Source organism: Mya arenaria, chromosome 5, assembly GCF_026914265.1.
Source record: "Mya arenaria isolate MELC-2E11 chromosome 5, ASM2691426v1".
NCBI classification, from domain to species: domain Eukaryota; kingdom Metazoa; phylum Mollusca; class Bivalvia; order Myida; family Myidae; genus Mya; species Mya arenaria.
The window spans coordinates 3,219,968-3,238,816 of NC_069126.1; the positions used below are offsets into that span (position 1 = coordinate 3,219,968).

General features: G+C 37.4%; 1 protein-coding gene across 1 annotated transcript in view; it reads left to right on the forward strand.

The window, feature by feature from the left end:
- The window catches only part of LOC128234380 (uncharacterized), an 18,431-nt gene extending 5,888 nt beyond the window's left edge, over positions 1-12,543 (forward strand). Inside the window, exons 10-20 of the mRNA XM_052948591.1 lie at positions 3,614-3,788; positions 3,988-4,062; positions 4,555-4,641; positions 5,634-5,787; positions 6,059-6,228; positions 6,517-6,546; positions 9,249-9,302; positions 10,026-10,228; positions 10,653-10,788; positions 11,071-11,338; positions 11,777-12,543. Of these exons, the coding sequence (XP_052804551.1) occupies positions 3,614-3,788; positions 3,988-4,062; positions 4,555-4,641; positions 5,634-5,787; positions 6,059-6,228; positions 6,517-6,546; positions 9,249-9,302; positions 10,026-10,228; positions 10,653-10,788; positions 11,071-11,338; positions 11,777-11,951 (1,527 nt within the window). The 3' untranslated portion in view covers positions 11,952-12,543. The remainder of the gene's footprint in view (positions 1-3,613; positions 3,789-3,987; positions 4,063-4,554; positions 4,642-5,633; positions 5,788-6,058; positions 6,229-6,516; positions 6,547-9,248; positions 9,303-10,025; positions 10,229-10,652; positions 10,789-11,070; positions 11,339-11,776) is intronic.
- Positions 12,544-18,849: the final 6,306 nt, after the last annotated feature.

The following is an 18,849-nucleotide window of genomic DNA, read 5'->3' on the forward strand; positions in this document are numbered from 1 at the left end:
GTGATTTATGGATCATGAACCTCGATAGTCCGGTAAGTGATTTATGGATCATGAACCTCGATAGTCCGGTTAGTGATTTATGGATCATGAACCTCGATAGTCCGGTAGGTGATTTATGGATCATAAACCTCGATAGTCCGGTAAGTGATTTATCGATCATGAACCTCGGCAGTCCGGTAAGTGATTTATGGATCATGAACCTCGGCAGTCCGGTAAGTGATTTATGGATCATGAACCTCGATAGTCCGGTAAGTGATTTATGGATCATGAACCTCGATAGTCCGGTAAGTGATTTATGGATCATGAACCTCGGCAGTCCGGCAGGTGATTTATGGATCATGAACCTCGGCAGTTCGATAAGTGATTTATGGATCATGAACCTCGATAGTCCGGTAAGTGATTTATGGATCATGAACCTCGATAGTCCGGTAAGTGATTTATGGATCATGAACCTCGATAGTCCGGTAAGTGATTTATGGATCATGAACCTCGGCAGTCCGGCAGGTGATTTATGGATCATGAACCTCGGCAGTTCGATAAGTGATTTATGGATCATGAACCTCGATAGTCCGGTATTTGATTTATGGATCATGAACCTCGATAGTCCGGTAAGTGATTTATGGATCATGAACCTCGATAGTCCGGTAAGTGATTTATGGATCATGAACCTCGATAGTCCGGTAAATGATTTATGGATCATGAACCTCGATAGTCTGATAATACATTTATGGATCATGAACCTCGATAGTCCGGTAAGTGATTTATGGATCATGACCCTCGGCAGTCCGGTAAGTGATTTGTGGATCATGAACTTTGATAGTGCGGTAAATGATTTATGGATCATAAACCTCGATAGTTCGGTAAGTGATTTATGGATGATGAACCTCGGCAGTCCGGTAAGTGATTTATGGATGATGAACCTCGTCAGTCCGGTAAGTGATTTATGGATCATGAACCTCGGCAGTCCGGTAAGTGATTTATGGATAATGAGCGTCGGCAATCCGGTAAGTGATAAAGGATAATGAACCTCGACAGTCCGATATGTGATTTATTGATTATGAGCCTCGATAGTCCGGTATGTTATTTATGGATCACGAACCTCGATAGTCCGGTAAGTGATTAATGGATCACGAACCTCGATAGTCAAGTAAGTGATTTATGGATCATGAACCTCGATAGTCCGGTAAGTGATTTATGGATCATGAACCTCGGCAGTCCGGTAAGTGATTTGTGGATCATGAACCTGGATAGTCCGGTAAGTGATTAACGGATCATGAACCTCGAAAGTTCGGTAAGTGATTGATGGATCATGAACCTCGGCGGTCCGGTAAGTGATTTATGGATCATGAACCTCGTCAGTCCGGTAAGTGATTTATGGATCATGAACCTCGGCAGTCCGGTAAGTGATTTATGGATAATGAGCCTCGGCAATCCGGTAAGTGATAAAGGATAATGAACCTCGGCAGTCCGGTAAGTGATTTATGGATAATGAGCCTCGGCAATCCGGTAAGTGATAAAGGATAATGAACCTCGGCAGTCCGGTATGTGATTTATTGATTATAAGCCTCGATAGTCCGGTACATTATTTATGGATCACGAACCTAGATAGTCCGGTAAGTGATTTATTATGGATCACGAACCTCGATAGTCAAGTAATTTTTTGATCATGAACCTCGATAGTCCGGTAAGTGATTTATGGATCATGAACCTCGGCAGTCCGGTAAGTGATTTATGGATCATGAACCTCGGCAGCCCGGTAAGTGATTTATGGATCATGAACCTCGATAGTCAGCTTAGTGATTTATGGATCATGAACTTCAGTATTTCGGTAAATGATTTATGGATCATGAACCTCGATAGTCCGGTAAGTGATTTATGGATCATGAACCTCGGCAGTCCGGTAAGTGATTTATGGATCATGAACCTCGGCAGCCCGGTAAGTGATTTATGGATCATGAACCTCGATAGTCAGCTTAGTGATTTATGGATCATGAACTTCAGTATTTCGGTAAATGATTTATGGATCATGAACCTCGATAGTCCGGTAAGTGATTGATGGATCATGAACCACGATAGTCCGGTAAGTGATTTATGGATCATGAACCTCGATAGTCAGCTTAGTGATTTATGGATCATGAACTTCAGTATTTCGGTAAATGATTTATGGATCATGAACCTCGATAGTCCGGTAAGTGATTGATGGATCATGTACCACGATAGTCCGGTAAGTGATTTATGGATCACGGACCTCGATATTCCGATAAGTGATTTACGGATCATGAACCTCGACAGTCCGGTAAGTGATTTATAAATCACGAACCTCGATAATCCGGTAAGTGATTTATGGATCACGAACTTTGATAATCCAGTAGGTGATTTATGGATCACGGACCTCGATAGCACGGTAAGTGATTCATGGATCACGGGCCTTGATATTCCGGTGTGAGTTATGGATCACGAACCTCGATAGTCCGGTAAGTGATTTATGGATCGCGAACCTCGATAGTCTGGTAAGTGATTTATGGATCATGAACCTCGACAGTCCGTGAGTGATTTATATATCATGAATATAGACAGTCCGGTAAGTGATTTATGAATCTGGATCTCGATAGTCTGGTAAGTGATTAATGGATCACGAACCTCGATAGTCCGGTAAGTGGCTAATTGATCATAAATCTCGATAGTCCGGTAAGTGATTGATGGACCAAGAACCTCGATAGTCCGGTAAGTGATTAATTGATCACGAACCTTGATAGTCCGGTAAGTGATTTATGGATCACGAACCTTGATAGTCGGGTAAGTGATTTATGGATCACGAACCTCGATAGTCCGGTAAGTGATTGATGGATCACGAACCTCGATAGTCCGGTAAGTGATTTATGGATCACGAACCTTGATAGTCGGGTAAGTGATTTATGGATCACGAACCTCGATAGTCCGGTAAGTGATTGATGGATCACGAACCTCGATAGTCCGGTAAGTGAATCATGGATCCCACGAACCTCGATAGTCCGGTAAGTGATTGATGGATCACGAACCTCGATAGTCCGGTAAGTGGTTCATGGATCACACGAATCAATAGTCCGGTAAGTGATTTATGGATCACGAATCTCGATTGTCCGGTTAGTCGTTTATGGGTCACGAACCTAGAAAGTCCGGTAAGTGATTTATGGATCATGAACCTGGATAGTCCGGTAAGTTATTTAATGGATCATGAACCTGGATAGTCCGTAAGTGATTTATGGATCATGAACCACGGCAGTCCGGTAAGTGATTTATGGATCAAGAACCTCGATATTCCGATAAGCGATTTTTGGATCACGAACCTGGATAGTTCGGTAAGTGATTTATGGATCACGAAGCTCGATAGTCCGGTAAGTGATTTATGGATCATGAACCTCTCTAGTTCGGTAGAAGTTGTGATTTTACTGCCACAATGTACTTTTAGCTATTCGGGATTGTGCATAGATCAGCACAATATATTTCATCGAATGATCAAACCAACATAACATATCTTGTCAAAATTTCAGGAGCTTAAATACATGTATATTACTAAATTAATGTACTTATATGCACCGTTAAAGTGCATACAAACGCGGTGTGTCCTTTCCAGGTTGTCAGACCAACAAACAGTTCGTATATTCGTCTTTATAACGAATACGGCCAACTCATTGAAACCATGGATACATCTGATCCGCTTCAAGTACAGTTCCATTCATACTCAATAGAGTTTAAAACCAGAAATGCGCTGAGCACCAATAGGGGGTATTATTTCCTTTTTGACGAGGGTGAGTTAGACTCTTGCATTTCAGTCCTTTTCTTGTTTGTTTTCGTTTCTTACATGCTTTGTACTTGTGTAAAAACCCTTAAAAAGACACTGATGACAGCATATTATTTATACCAATAAATAAGGTTCATATCGTCTTTAATTTATAATTTTTTTTAATAACGACATGTTTACTTAATATTACTGTTGTGTATTCATAGGAGCTGTGTTAGGAATACATTGCGGAGAACGGTCAAGGGAGGTAACTGACCCTTACTTTTGGCGGATCCATTCATGTAAATTATGTTTTTATTTTCAATGTATGATTGAATGCAATGTATGTGCGAAAGTGAATGGATAGAATGAGGAATTTAATATCGACCAAAACTATTTGATCAGGGCGGGGCACATTTTTTTGTGTTAATGCACTGTGAATTTGCATTTGTTTTCAAGAGTTCATTAGTGATATTGTACATTAGGTAAACAGCGCATGTTCATAATGCAAAATTACGTCGAAAACGAGTTACGTTTTACATCCTAAATTCTACAATTGCACTTTAATCACTGCGTCTGTGTATATGTTAGGGTTCAATTTGGCGTTCTACAGAAAATGGGGCGAGTGCAGCGAGGCCGCAGGCCGAGAAACTTGGTGTTTTTTTGGTGTTCGCAATTATTTGAATTACTAGCTCCTCACTCTTTGTAGTCACGTGATAGTTTGAAGCAAACATGAAATCGCCTATGCGTTATAGATGAATGAACATGTTTACTAATTTTTGATTATTTTACAGATTTTACAACTTTTGCACCATACAACACAACCGATTGGTACACGAATACATTGAGACCTCAAACAAAAGTCCATGTAACTGCGTCAGGTCAGATTTTCACTTTTAACATGATATACTTTATTCTTTCCCTATTCTAAAGTTTCAAATCAGACGATCTTTTGATGTTTTGTTTTTCATTCGATTAAAATAAATGATTGTGTGTATGTTTTCCTCACCTTTGCTAGTCCCGTATCAGTTTCAGAGGAGTGGGCACTAGGTTTACCCTTCGTCCGTCCGCAAGTCCGAATGTGTATGCATCTATGTATGTAGAGAGACATAAGAATATTATATTTAAGAATGTTTAAACCGTTTCAACTCCTTTGTTGGAGAAAAATTGGTTGTTCTGGAAAAGGAAATACCGCACCTTAATAAACATGTGATTTCTATGACAACGGCAGCGGAAATAATGTATATGTCTTTCCGTCCGTGAGGAACAAACTGTATTCTGATATAGGTCAAGAAGTATGTAAGGTTGGTAGTTCGAATGCAATAAGGGAATTATGGATGTAAGTTTTTTATCATATCGATTGACAAAATCATGTTACTATATCAACGAAAGAAAATGGGGAAAAATCATCTTGCAATATCCCCATAAATACATGTTGGTTTGTGAAACTTGGTATTTGATAAGTTTGTAGTACAGAGGTTACGCATGCCATTTTATTTCTTTCGGTGGACATACGATTTGGATGCTATTGCATTGAAAATAGTGAGAAGAACACAACTGGCGAAGGGCAATAAAGATATTATGCAAAAAATGCAAAAAACCTAGTGGTGCTATGCCAACGCAAATAATAAAAGACCCCACAAGTTAAAAAAGAAGAACTGAAGTTAAATCTTTTCATGTAAATTTCATTTTCAATGACAATGGTTATTGTGATATTAGCAATACGTGATTGGTTATATAAAGAATGTGCCTTTGATATTCTTTACTTATACCATGGATTTTCGAAGCACATTTGTATAGTTGTGCAGAAAGGGAACACATCTTCGTAATTGGCAGCCAACGCCCGTTTTTTATTATCCTTTTGCTTATAAAGGCAATGGCATACGCCTGGTAAACGGTCATTCGCCGTACTCGGGTCGAGTAGAAGTTATCCATAACGGCCAGTGGGGGACGGTTTGTGACGACTCGTTTGATGGAGCCGAGGTTGAGGTGATCTGTAGAATGCTAGGACTCCAGTATGGGCAAGGGTGAGTTATCTCTGAGCTCGTAGATTTAGCAGTTCTAAGTGTTATGAAATACCAATAAATTAGAGATGCTTTCCATTCTGATCAGTATTATTTTATGGTTTATTTATTTATTTATTCATTTATTTATACGTTATAATTTATCGTATCCTTAATGCATTGCACAGTTATATATAGTCATGAATTGAACAGCCTGCCTTATATTGGTTGTGTCGGCCTTTATTAATTCGAATATTTTATCTAGCCTATTACTCACAGTATCAATTAATGTCAGGTATGGCGGTCGGCCTTATTCAGGCGCTTATTACGGTCAAGGATCCGGTCCAATATGGCTTGACGACCTCATGTGTGGCGGCAAAGAGAACAACATAGCTAACTGTCGGTCGGGTGGGTGGGGTATTGAAAACTGCGCTCATAGTGAAGATGCTGGCGTTGATTGCCATGGTAAGTTGTTGTTTAATGCATATAGAGTACATTAAGTGGAAATACTATTATATTGGCCAAGGCATGCGAAAACAAGCACGATTGACAAACAGTTTACTCTAGATATTTTGCATTGTGGTCAATATACATGCGTGTACAATTTTGGATACGACGAAAATTTATTGCTCAAAATATGTACAAAACAGAATAGGTAGCGAGTAGTGAACATTTCAATGAAATGTATTTGTTCTTTCATATTTGAACACTTATTAAATATTGTTTTTAATTAATCGATTATTGTTTTTCCAGCTTTCTACATCACATACCCACCAACAACAGGTAATAAGTTAGTCGTTGACAGTTGTAGAGTCTTGATTGATAATCGGAATATAACTAATTTAGACTACAGGACAACCAATAGAAGTTACATGCTAAGTCAATTGATTTGGCGCGAAAACCAAACAAAAGCTAAACTACTCACCGCATTCAAAGTCTAATGTTACACATAATGCTAAAATCGCTCAATGTTCGGATATTTACCGTCTAAATAACGTTATGAAAACGTATAACCATTTTTTTTGCCTGTGTTGCCAAGTTCTTGCCTGTTTTGCCAAGTACGATATAGTATTGATCTCCTACGACAGGAATCAGATATATGTTCCTTCTGCTATATAATATTTTAAAACGTTTAAATGATTTATTTAGTATTCTGTTCGTGTGTAATGCTATAGCCTGAATATTTATTACCAGAAACTCTGCTTGTAGGTCTTCTTGCTACTTAGCTGTTTGAATAGTAAAATTGTTGATGTTCGTGAAGTTAGCGGCCTAGCGGCCTAGCGGCCTAGCGGCCTAGCGGCATGAAGTTAGCGGCCTAGCTACCTAGCGGCCTAGCGGCGTGAAGTTAGCGGCCTAGCGGCCTAGCGGCGTGAAGTTAGCGGCCTAGCGGCCTAGCGGCGCAATATGTTATCTTATTTCAAAGTATTAATACATGCTTTTTCTTCTTAAACAATGATAAATTAACTGATTTTGTGCACGAAATATCAATTTTAAGCCACTTTCAAAATATTTTTCAAAAAAGGTTATCAAACATTTTTCTATTTTATAGCATGCAAACATGCCTGCTCTGCTAACAAAATGATATATTTGCTGTTTATATGCACCAATCATCAGTCTGAAGCGATTTTCAACATTTTTTCCAAGAAGTCGATCAAGCGATCCAGCGGCCTAGCGGCGTGAAGTTAGCGGCCTAGCGGCTTAAATGGAATCTTATTTCAAAGTACGAATACATGCCTTTTCTTCTTAAACTGTTTTTGTGCACAAAATAGAAATTTGAAGCGATTTTCAACATTTTTTTCAAAGTTAATAAAACATTTTTCCATTTAAAGCATGCAAACATGTCTGCTCTTCTAAAGCAATGATATATTTGCTGTTTATATGCACCAATCATCAGTCTGAAGCGATTTTCAACATTTTTTTCTAAAAAGTCGATCAAGTGATCTAGCGGCCTAGCGGCGTGAAGTTGGCGGCCTAGCGGCCTAGCGGCCTAATATGGAATCTTATTTCAAAGTACGAATACATGCCTTTTCTTCTTAAATAACGATATATTAACTGTTTTTGTGCACAAAATATAAATTTGAAGCGATTTTCAACATTTTTTTCAAAGTTGATAAAACATTTTTCCATTTAAAGCGTGCAAACATGTCTGCTCTTCTAAAGCAATGATATATTTGCTATTTATATGCACCAATAATCAGTCTGAAGCGATTTCAACATTTTTTCCAAGAAATCGATCAAGTGATCTAGCGGCCTAGCGGCGTGAAGTTGGCGGCCTAGCGGCCTAGCGGCCTAATATGGTATCTTATTTCAAAGTACGAATACAAGCCTTTTTTTCTGAAACAATGATATATTTGCTATTTGTATGCACCAATCATCAGTCTGAAGCGATTTTCAACATTTTTTCCAAGAAGTCAATCAAGCGATCTAGCGGCCTAGCGGCGTGAAGTTGGCGGCCTAGCGGCCTAATATGGAATCTTATTTCAAAGTACGAATACATGCCCTTTCTTCTGAAACAATGATATATTAACTATTTTTGTGCACAAAATAGAAATTTGAAGCGATTTTCAACATTTTTTTCAAAGCTGATAAAACATTTTTCCATTTAAAGCATTCTTTTTGAAAATCGCTTGAAATTGATATTTTGTGCTCAAAAACAGTTAATTTATCATTGTTTAAGAAGAAAAATCATATATTCATACTTTGAAATAAGATACCATATTAGGCCGCTATGCCGCTATGCCGCTATGCCGCTAACTTCACGCCGCTAGGCCGTTAGGCCGCTAACTTCACGCCGCTAGGCCGCTAGATCGCTTGATCGACTTCTTGGAAAAAATGTTGAAAATCGCTTCAGACTGATGATTGATGCATATAAACAGCAAATATATCATTTTGTTAGCAGAGCAGACATGTTTGCATGCTATAAAATAGAAAAATGTTTAATAAACTTTTTTGATTTTTTTCGTTAAAAATCGCTTGAAATTGATATTTTGTGCTCAAAAACAGTTAATTTATCATTGTTTAAGAAGAAAAATCATATATTCATACTTTGAAATAAGATACCATATTAGGCCGCTATGCTGCTATGCCGCTAACTTCACGCCGCTAGGCCGTTAGGCCGCTAACTTCACGCCGCTAGGCCGCTAACTTCACGCCGCTAGGCCGCTAACTTCACGGCGCTAGGCCGCTAACTTCGCGCCGCTAGGCCGCTAACTTCACGCCGCTAGGCCGCTAGGCCGCTAGGCTCACGTACATCAATTGTTGCCTTTTTATATTTAGGTGTCCTGTATTGTTCTTGTTAACCGTGTTTATTTATTATTGCATCTGGTCTTCTTGTATGGTAGCTGTTTATGCTAACGGAATTGTCCATGTTGAGTCATTTTATTCAGAATGTATTTCATGTTACATATGAATTCGAAGTGATCATTAAAGTACTTTCATCAATTAGATCTTAGGATGCATGTTTCAATAACTATAAAATGTTTCAGTGACACCTTCCAATAATGCAACATCTACTTTTAACTGGTGGCAGACGACAATGGGTAAGTAATACGTTTCTGACGTTCCAGATGATTTGTAATTCACTGATTTCTCCGCCACCTCTTACACACCAAAGCGATGATACTATGCATATACAACAGTTAGATTTATCATTATCAAACATCTGATAAACGAGAATGCCGAAAACATGAATAATCAATGCACCGACCTTTCGCCTATTTTCATTTTCATTTATTTCAATACATCTTCCGCAAGGAAGATTTGAACACAATATAATATATATGAGCCTGATTAAATAAATTATAAGCAATAGTTATTTCATGCATCAAGTAACAGGATAATGATACATACACGTATACCATGAATTCAAGTCAAACACAATATTATTGACATAGTAAAGACGACTGTTTCGACTATTTCCGTATTTTCGTGGCACGAAATGGCAAGATTACCAGTCATGCTTTAACCGAGACTGCCATTTCCATACTTTGGACTTCATTGAACAGTCCCCTGTTGTCAATCAAACAATCAGTTGACCAATAATATGATTACATTTTGCAAACAATTAAAACCACATTATTCAATGGTTTAACTAACAACCTTCCGTCAAATGATCTCAATAAGTTGCAATAATTGCTTTGGGGTCTATGCATGTCCCTGAATGATTCTCTTCGGGTGTTTTAATGGATATATACCGAAAAGTAACCAGACTGCTTGGGGTCCGTGGAATACAGATATTGAAAGCATTTCCGCCTTTATTACAGGTTTGAGACTTCAGGATGTTATAACCGTCAGTTGTGATGAGCGTGGCTGGGAGCTAGAGGTCGACATGAATAGACTTCGTCTGATATATCCTGGCGCCAGGGCCTCGGATATTTACCTCGGAGAGAACACTTGCACCGGTGTAGAGTCGTGGGGTCGGCTGACGTTCCAGCAAGGCCTAAGGGAGTGCTTAACATCCGAAACAGTTTTGTGATTTTTTTTATAAATGAGTTCTTTTTTCGAACTATCGTTCATAATTATTAAAGTATTAAGATGTGTGGTCGCCAAGCCGGACAAGTCGGTTTTCCTCCGGGTACTCCGGTTTTCCCCATAACACAAGGCCACACGCTCGCGTAACATCGTGCCAACAAGAGTGATTAATATAATGTTGTAATAACTTGTTTCACAATCGTTGTAAAATTTAAAAGTTTATACTAAAGTAGTATCCAATGTATTACTATATGTGATGATTGTTTCGCAGTAATTGATTGATTACGAAAAATCGTAAATTATCTTAAAAGGAAACAATAAAAAACATGTCATGTTATTAATTAACTATATCTTCCCATTTTCAAATGTTTGTCTTTGGACATTCTATTAAATTATAGCAAAAATTATCAAATGTGTAGATACGAGGAGATGCGCTGGTTTATAAGAATGAGCTAGTGTATGCCGATCGGGATCCGCAATATCCGTTCATAATAAGGGCCTATAATTGGACGGTTGGGGTTGAGTGTGACGTGAGCCGGAACGGAACCTCATTAGGTAACATACCAAATAGATAGGCATCTAGTTACTATAGTATTACTAATTAAGCCTTTTGACAATGTTTATCTGATTGTCGTAGTAATTTAAATTTGTTATTAAATAAATAAAGATATATTACCTATATTCGTCATAGACGGCATCGCAGTCAACGTTGTCTTATAATGTGTTCTAGGATCATAAGTGATTTTTTCTGTCGTAAAGAACCCTGTGTCTACACTCCATTAAATGCTCCTATAAAGCGATAATTATCAAAACAACGAAATTCGTTTAATCGTCTAGCTCATATTCACCACGATTCCCAAAACACCTCTGGGGTAACTGTGGACGGTGCCAGCCACTATGGGGTGAATATGTCCTTCTACCGGGATCCCAATTTTCTGATACCAATTTATGGCAACCCCCTGCAAGTGCCCGTTGGAACCGACGTCTACGTGAAAGTGTTCGTCTCTTCGTCTGATTGGTCAACCAAAATGCGAGTACATTCGTGCTACACTAAGCCGTCTAGAAATTCACCTAACAACTTGACGTATTACCTCATCAAGGACGGGTACGAACATTTATTACGATATGCAATTTACGTAGTCTAAACACGATAATAAGAGGTTCAATAACGAAACGCATTCGTTTAGATGTAGACTTACAACTCTATGGTGGCATATTACAGCCGTAAGACAACCTGATAACGTTTGTGATTTTATTTCGCGTTAACCACTTTATTTTCGCGATAATTATCTAGCTATCTAGTCAGTATTCGCGATACTTTTTTGGTAAGTTTAATATCATAAGAATAAAAACAGACTTGAAAATGCCCAGTATATTTAAGTATAAATCGCATACAGTTGTATGAACAATAGTAAAATAAACACGTACATAACGTAAGCTTTCATATATATTAAGCCATATTCGTTTCTTATAAAACAAGAACAAGTTTAACAAGTTTAATTTTAATCGGACAATATATTTCTTTATTTGATTTATTTTTCAGATGCGTGGAGGATGTGAACACGAGACTTATTTCACAGTCAACCCACGAGACCCGCTTTGTGTTCCAAGACTTTGAATACACCGCGAATCACGAGGGGATTGACGTCATGTGTGACGCAACATTCTGTTCAGCCAGTGACGTATCTTCAAAATGCAGACAGAGTTGCCATCCATAATGCATATTAACACACTGGCAGTATTTAAACAATATGACACTAACAATTGTGCGGTTGTTGCCTTTCTGTTTTACCAAGTTGAAGGGGTTAACTTCAACATGTATTGACAACCGTTTGTTTTTATAAAGCGTGTGTAGCGTAGAACGCATGAATCCTGTTTGTGTAGCGTAGAACGTATGAATCTTGCGTGTGTAGCGTAGAACGTATGAATCCTGCGTGTGTAGCGTAGAACGCATGAATCCTGCGTGTGTAGCGTAGAACGTATGAATCCTACGTGTATAGCGTAGAACGTATGAATCCTGCGTGTGTAGCGTAGAACGCATGAATCCTGCGTGTGTAGCGTAGAACGTATGAATTCTGGGTGTGTAGCGTAGAACGTATGAATTCTGCGTGTGTAGCGTAGAACGTATGAATCCTGCGTGTGTAGGTAGCGTAAAACTTATGAATCCTGCGTGCCCGAATGTTACCTTCTTTACAATTAAAATATTTACTGTAATTTAAACTAAAAATAACAACACCAAAAATTAAAAATAATGTTATAGAGATAATTTAATGGCAAGAATACCGACTAAAAACTTTAAATCTTTGTGGTTATTGGTTACCTATGAGTGTAAACGGTGTTTGGTGTCTTATGTGTCGCTTGCGGATTGTCTGTTTTGCCTTTCTTATATGAAATAAATATGACGTCATAGTGTCTTTTTGTTGTAAGTGAAAATCCCATTCTCATAGCGTGACCTGTGTTAAAGGTCAGGGATTCTTTTAAGGTTATTTTACTTTTCTTTATTGTATAACATATTTCATAAGATGCGACACAACATTTTAGCCCCCAACCATTATAGACCCATCTGTGTTTGTCGCTGTTTATTTGTGTACACGTTTACTAATATGGTCACAATGAAACCAGCATCAACCAGTTCAATGAAGCAATTAAAAAGCGTCCCAAGAAGTACCTCTCAATTCCAAATATTGACTTTGTGTCAAGGCTTAATGATTGTTATGTTATGATCAGGATATTTTTTTTTCGTTATCGTCTGAGCAATCCAACCCCCTTCACCCCCTCATGAAAAAAGAACAACAACCAAATACCAAATGGCGACATATCTAGCCCGTTAAAAAAAACTTTGTCATGGACATACTATCCTTCTATAAACAATTAATTGAACTTGTGACACTTCGCCTCAGCAGTGTGAACCTCCATGGCATTTTTTTAATCCTATGTTGCATAGTAAATATACTTCCCGGTTAAGGTTCAATCAAGACAAGTCCTATCAACAGTACCTTTTTGACATTTAAGCTTTAAATGTGACCTTGATCTTTTTTTTGACACTGCAAAGTTGTTAATAAAAACAGTTAATCATTTCTTTAATTGCAAATGTAATGAAAACACTGATCAAAAAATATTTCATTTTTTTACAAACAACTTCAGCAATAATTCCATTCAAAATGCATAGCTTATCAATTCAGTCGACGTATCCCCATGTATTTGAAGTGACAATAAATGCTCTTTTCAATCGCGTCTAAAGGTTTTTCGGTGCTTTGATTAGATAGCATACGTAAGACAAGTTTTATAAACTTACACGTTTTAATCTTTAAGGAAAATGATTCTATTTTTACGAGCAACTTTAGCAATAATACCTTTTAAAATGCAGAGCTTATCAGATGGTCGTTTTCCCGCGGTGAGGACAAACATGTGGTCAGTTAATGTATATAGAAACTATGTTTAGAATATCGGTCAGTTAATGTAGTTGAAACTATTTTTAGATTATCGGAACAGTCTGTTTTATGAATGAGAATATGATTGTGCTTTTTAAAGTTTATTGATAAATTTAATGTTATTAATGTTATATGTAAGTACCTGTGTAGAAATAGTACTAGTGCTGTTATGAATGCTTCGTACTCTTTGGATGTTAAACAGGTTTAATCCGAACTACTTTAATTGCTTCACCAAACGTATGCATGACTCACTCTCGTATCAGGGCAAGTGTGATTATATAAATTGAAAGTCTAATGTCTTAAACTATGCCAAGAATACACCGGAACGAAGCTTTTATGCAAAAAATGAAAACATCTCATTAAAAATATAAACGCCTAAAACCATAGAATGAATAGTATCTTGTTATTGTGTAGCAAGTAAATGACAATGTATAGTATTTGAAGCATTAGCAATGTGAAACCTGAGATACAACTATTTTAACACTAAGACAATTTTTTTTTCTTATCTCATAAAAGTCAAATAAAAAAGCACCATTACAAATAAGCGTGCTCAATGTCACCTCAGGTTATAATAACAAATCCTGTAGGCGATGGGACACTTGCGGTCGGTAATAATTTCTGAAACAGCATGGGCTAAACTAAGAGTGAATATCAATATGTTATCTTCCTACCAGAGCCTCCATTATCTTGACCCTCATTAATCTGATAAATATAACGATCTAAAAATAGTTATATTCTGCTAAAAATGAAACGCCGGGATACATAATTACAGCGCGGAAATAGCCGAACAAGCAAAAACTCATACTCGGACTGCAACACAACCAATCTATTTTTATGGTGTCGTCGTCATTCTGCTAAGCATAGAGCGTATTGAGACAAAAACATGGGTTAAAACGACATAAATTGAAGTAGTTCTTTGGAGTTTGTGGTTTTAAGACTACCTGCGTGCATGCGCAGATAGTCTAAAAATGAATAAAAAACACAATATATATTTGCTAAAATATTCTTCCAAATGATACTCTTAGTAAAATTTTGAAAAACGCATGGTACAAACAATGATTTAAGTATTTATTATCCACATAATGATGAGGCTTGATGATACAGTTTTATTTTCGTAATAACTTTTAGTTCGATCATTTGGTTAAACGATTATGTAACTTGAAACCATTATGTCCAACTTGATTATTTATTATTCATACATAATAAAAAAAAATAACAGTATGTGTGAGCAAACTGTCCGGTCAAGCTCATGTCTGTTCGTCGGTCCGTCTTTACGTCGGTCCGTCAGTCGGTCGGTAGACCAATGCAATTGATAACTAGATTACGCTTGAGCCAAAGATCCTCACAATACGTTGGTCATGACCAGCCTATTGACTTTGTTATCAGAAGGTCAAAGGTCTAAGTCACAGTGACCTTAAACATAAACAATTATCCGATTGAAAAATAGATAATGCCTGGTCATCCTCGCCTCAGATGACCATTAGGTAGCCACCATCGATTGTGAGGTCAGTAGGTAAAATTTCACGATCATGATGAACTTAAATACCAAAATATTGTCCAATTGATAACTAGAGGGTGCTTGGACTTCGGTCCTCAAACTTTGTTGGGCATTTCCTGCAGATGGCCCCTATTGATTCTAAGATCTGAAGGTCGAATTTCAGGGCTCCAATGCTCTCATTTACATTTATCAATGTACACTTTCATGACAAGGTTTTAAAAAATAATCTATAATGCTTGGCCAAGAAACAGACCGGACGAGGATCATTTCAACCTTTGAGGTGCAAACCCTGTTCTTGTACGTGACACGCCACCTCATCGTGGTAAACTTTCATGGCAACCATTTTGAGAATCCTATAATGCATGGCCAAGATACAGCCCGGAAAAGGATCATTTCAACCTTTGAACTCAAAGCGTGACCTTGACCGTTGAGATGAAGACTTGGTTTTTGTACATTACACGTCGCCTCATCATATGAACCTTCTCGGCAAGTATTTTGAAAATCCTATAATGCATGGTCAAAATACAGCCCAGACAATGAACATCTCATACTTTGACCTCTAAGCGGAGCCTTTACATTTGAGGTACAGACCTGGGTTTTGTTCACGACACACCGCCTCATCATGGTGAACCTTCATGGCAAGTATTTTAAAAATCGTATTATACATGACCAAGAACCACCATGAGAAATATCATTTCAACCTTTTGCAGATCTAGTAATTGTAAAACGCCGCCTCATGACGATGAACCTTCATGGCAAGTATGTTGACAATTCTATAATGCATGGTCAAGATACAGTCCGGACAAGAATAATTTCAAACTTGGACCTCTAAGCATGCATTTGACCTTTGAGGTTTAGACCAGGGTCTTTTGCGCGACACGCCACTTTGACATTGTGAACTTATGTGGCACACGCAAAAACGCACCCCAAACACCGCCATTGTGAGAACCATTTCTCGCTCACCGCAGGCTCACCAACAACAACATAAAAAAAACGTTTTTGATTTTTTTTGAAAGAGAAAAAAAGTCATATTGTCATCAACGCAGCATAGAAAGTAAAAACCAACTTTTCTTAAAAGAACAAGAATGCATTATTTAAAAAAGAAAAAAAAACACCTTTCTTACGATGCAATTGTTCTATTATATATATATATATATACATAATTTCATTATATCTCAATGTCAAATAACGAGGATACGGCATGTCAATAGTGCTCCATGATACTATAATTCGAACTTAATTAAAGTGAACAAACAAAATCCTGTATTCCAAAATTCCTTAATCCTTTTGGCTTATATTTGAGATTTTGACTTCGGATTGTGACATTTTTTCAATACGTTATTTTATAAAAAAATGTCCACAAAATGTTAATTAATATTCATCCGTAACATGCATCATCTCTGACTGCCAGTACAAAAATAATGAGTATATGTTATGTCCACTTTTTTCGTTCAAAGAAACATCATCAGACGAAAAAAGAAATTATTTAGACCAAAAATGAGAGTGTCAATTTGAAAAACATTTATATTCGATATTTTGCATATAATTTAGGAAAGAATATGAAAACTGTCTTCATGATGCTGACATAAATGGAGATTTTAATGAAAGATTATAACATTTCATGTCATTTTTTTTGATAAACTCAAAATATTAACATCTTCTTGATCAACAAACAAATATAGCAACCCACATTTTCGTTTACTGTTTCACTTTTGAAACCAAAATGTGAATACTATGTCAATTTCAATAATAAAACAGTTGTGATTTAGTAACTCATTAGGTTTCGAAAGTTAAAAAACAACATAGTTTCAGATTATTATCACTATTTTCAACCAAATTATAAAGCATAATAGGCCGTTATTTTATCTGTTAACCGAAAATGTTCACATGCATTACAATGTTTTTTATGTTTTTACCTCCCCCCCCCCCCCAAAAAAAAAAAAAAAAAAAGAAAAGAAAAAAACAACAACAACAATAAAACAAAATCAAACTATTTTTGCGCAAAGATATTTTGATTTATTTACGATATACAGGCAAATAAGGTAGAACACAATACAACACAAATCATTTCTAATATAATTGCTTGTTCATAATTTTATAATAATTGTTACATAAAATGTCAAATACATTGTTTTCTTATTTCAAAATGCAGCCCTATTTGTAAATATATTTTGATAAGGCATTCGCGTTACCCGTTATCTTATGAAATGTTGTCAACATGTGTTTTTGGTGTTATTTCAGCTTAGCCTGGATATAAGTAGCATTTTAAGTATTAAATGATGCAGTTCTGCATATATACTGCAAACATATGTTTTCGCATTCAAATTTTGCGCTGTCGTAGGTGTGCGGATGACTCGATTGTATTGTAACAATAGTAGGTGAAAGTTGTCTAAACCAGGAAATAAGGTCCCCAAAAAGTGAAAAAAATACATTTCTTGCTAAATTTGAAACTATGAACAACGGAGCATAGTCCTTGTTAATGCTGGCTAGACTGCTTAAGAGTGCATTCAGGTGAGGGGCTGCATTAATGTTAATACACGTATGGGTTTCTTTTATCTGAAGGATTTTTTCAGTATAATCCTTCCTGCATTTCTTTGAGCTTGTTCGATTTGTTTAACTTGTTTTGTTGTTGTTGAGTACTCCTCATGTGGAACTGTTTACATGCTTGGGTCAGTTAGTGTTTGTAAAGCTGTGTGTTGAAGATGTCGTTTGATGAATCAGAAATATTTGATGCTTATAGGTGATGCTTTCTATGAAAGTGTATAGTATTTTGTCAGATATATTAATTCCAAGTAAAGGATGGTGGTTTAATACACACACCACGTGGTCTTTAATTTGATAATCAAACTGTTGTTTGTATATTTTGGTAGTGATGCTCATTATGACCTAGTTGTCGACGTTCATATGCCTCGTTATTACTCCACTCAACGTCCATATGCCTCGTTATTACTCCACTTAGTCGTCGTCCATATGCCACGTTATTACTCCACTTAGTCGTCGTCCATATGCCACGTTATTACTCCACTTAGTCGTCGTCCATATGCCACGTTATTACTCCACTTAGTCGTCGTCCATATGCCACGTTATTACTCCACTTAGTCGTCGTCCAAATGCCACGTTATTACTCCACTTAGTCGTCGTCCATGCGCCACGTTATTACTCCACTTAGTCGTCGTCCATGCGCCACGTTATTACTCCACTTAGTCGTCGTCCATGTGCCACGTTATTACTCCACTTAGTCGTCGTCCATGTGCCACGTTATTACTCCACTTAGTCGTCGTCCATATGCCACGTTATTACTCCACTTAGTCGTCGTCCATATGCCACGTTATTACTCCACTTAGTCGTCGTCCATATGCCACGTTATTACTCCACTTAGTCGTCGTCCATATGCCACGTTATTACTCCACTTAGTCGTCGTCCATATGCCACGTTATTACTCCACTTAGTCGTCGTCCAAATGCCACGTTATTACTCCACTTAGTCGTCGTCCATGCGCCACGTTATTACTCCACTTAGTCGTCGTCCATGTGCCACGTTATTACTCCACTTAGTCGTCGTCCATATGCCACGTTATTACTCCACTTAGTCGTCGTCCATATGCCACGTTATTACTCCACTGAGTCGTCGTCGATATGCCACGTTATTACTCCACTGAGTCGTCGTCCATATGCCACGTTATTACTC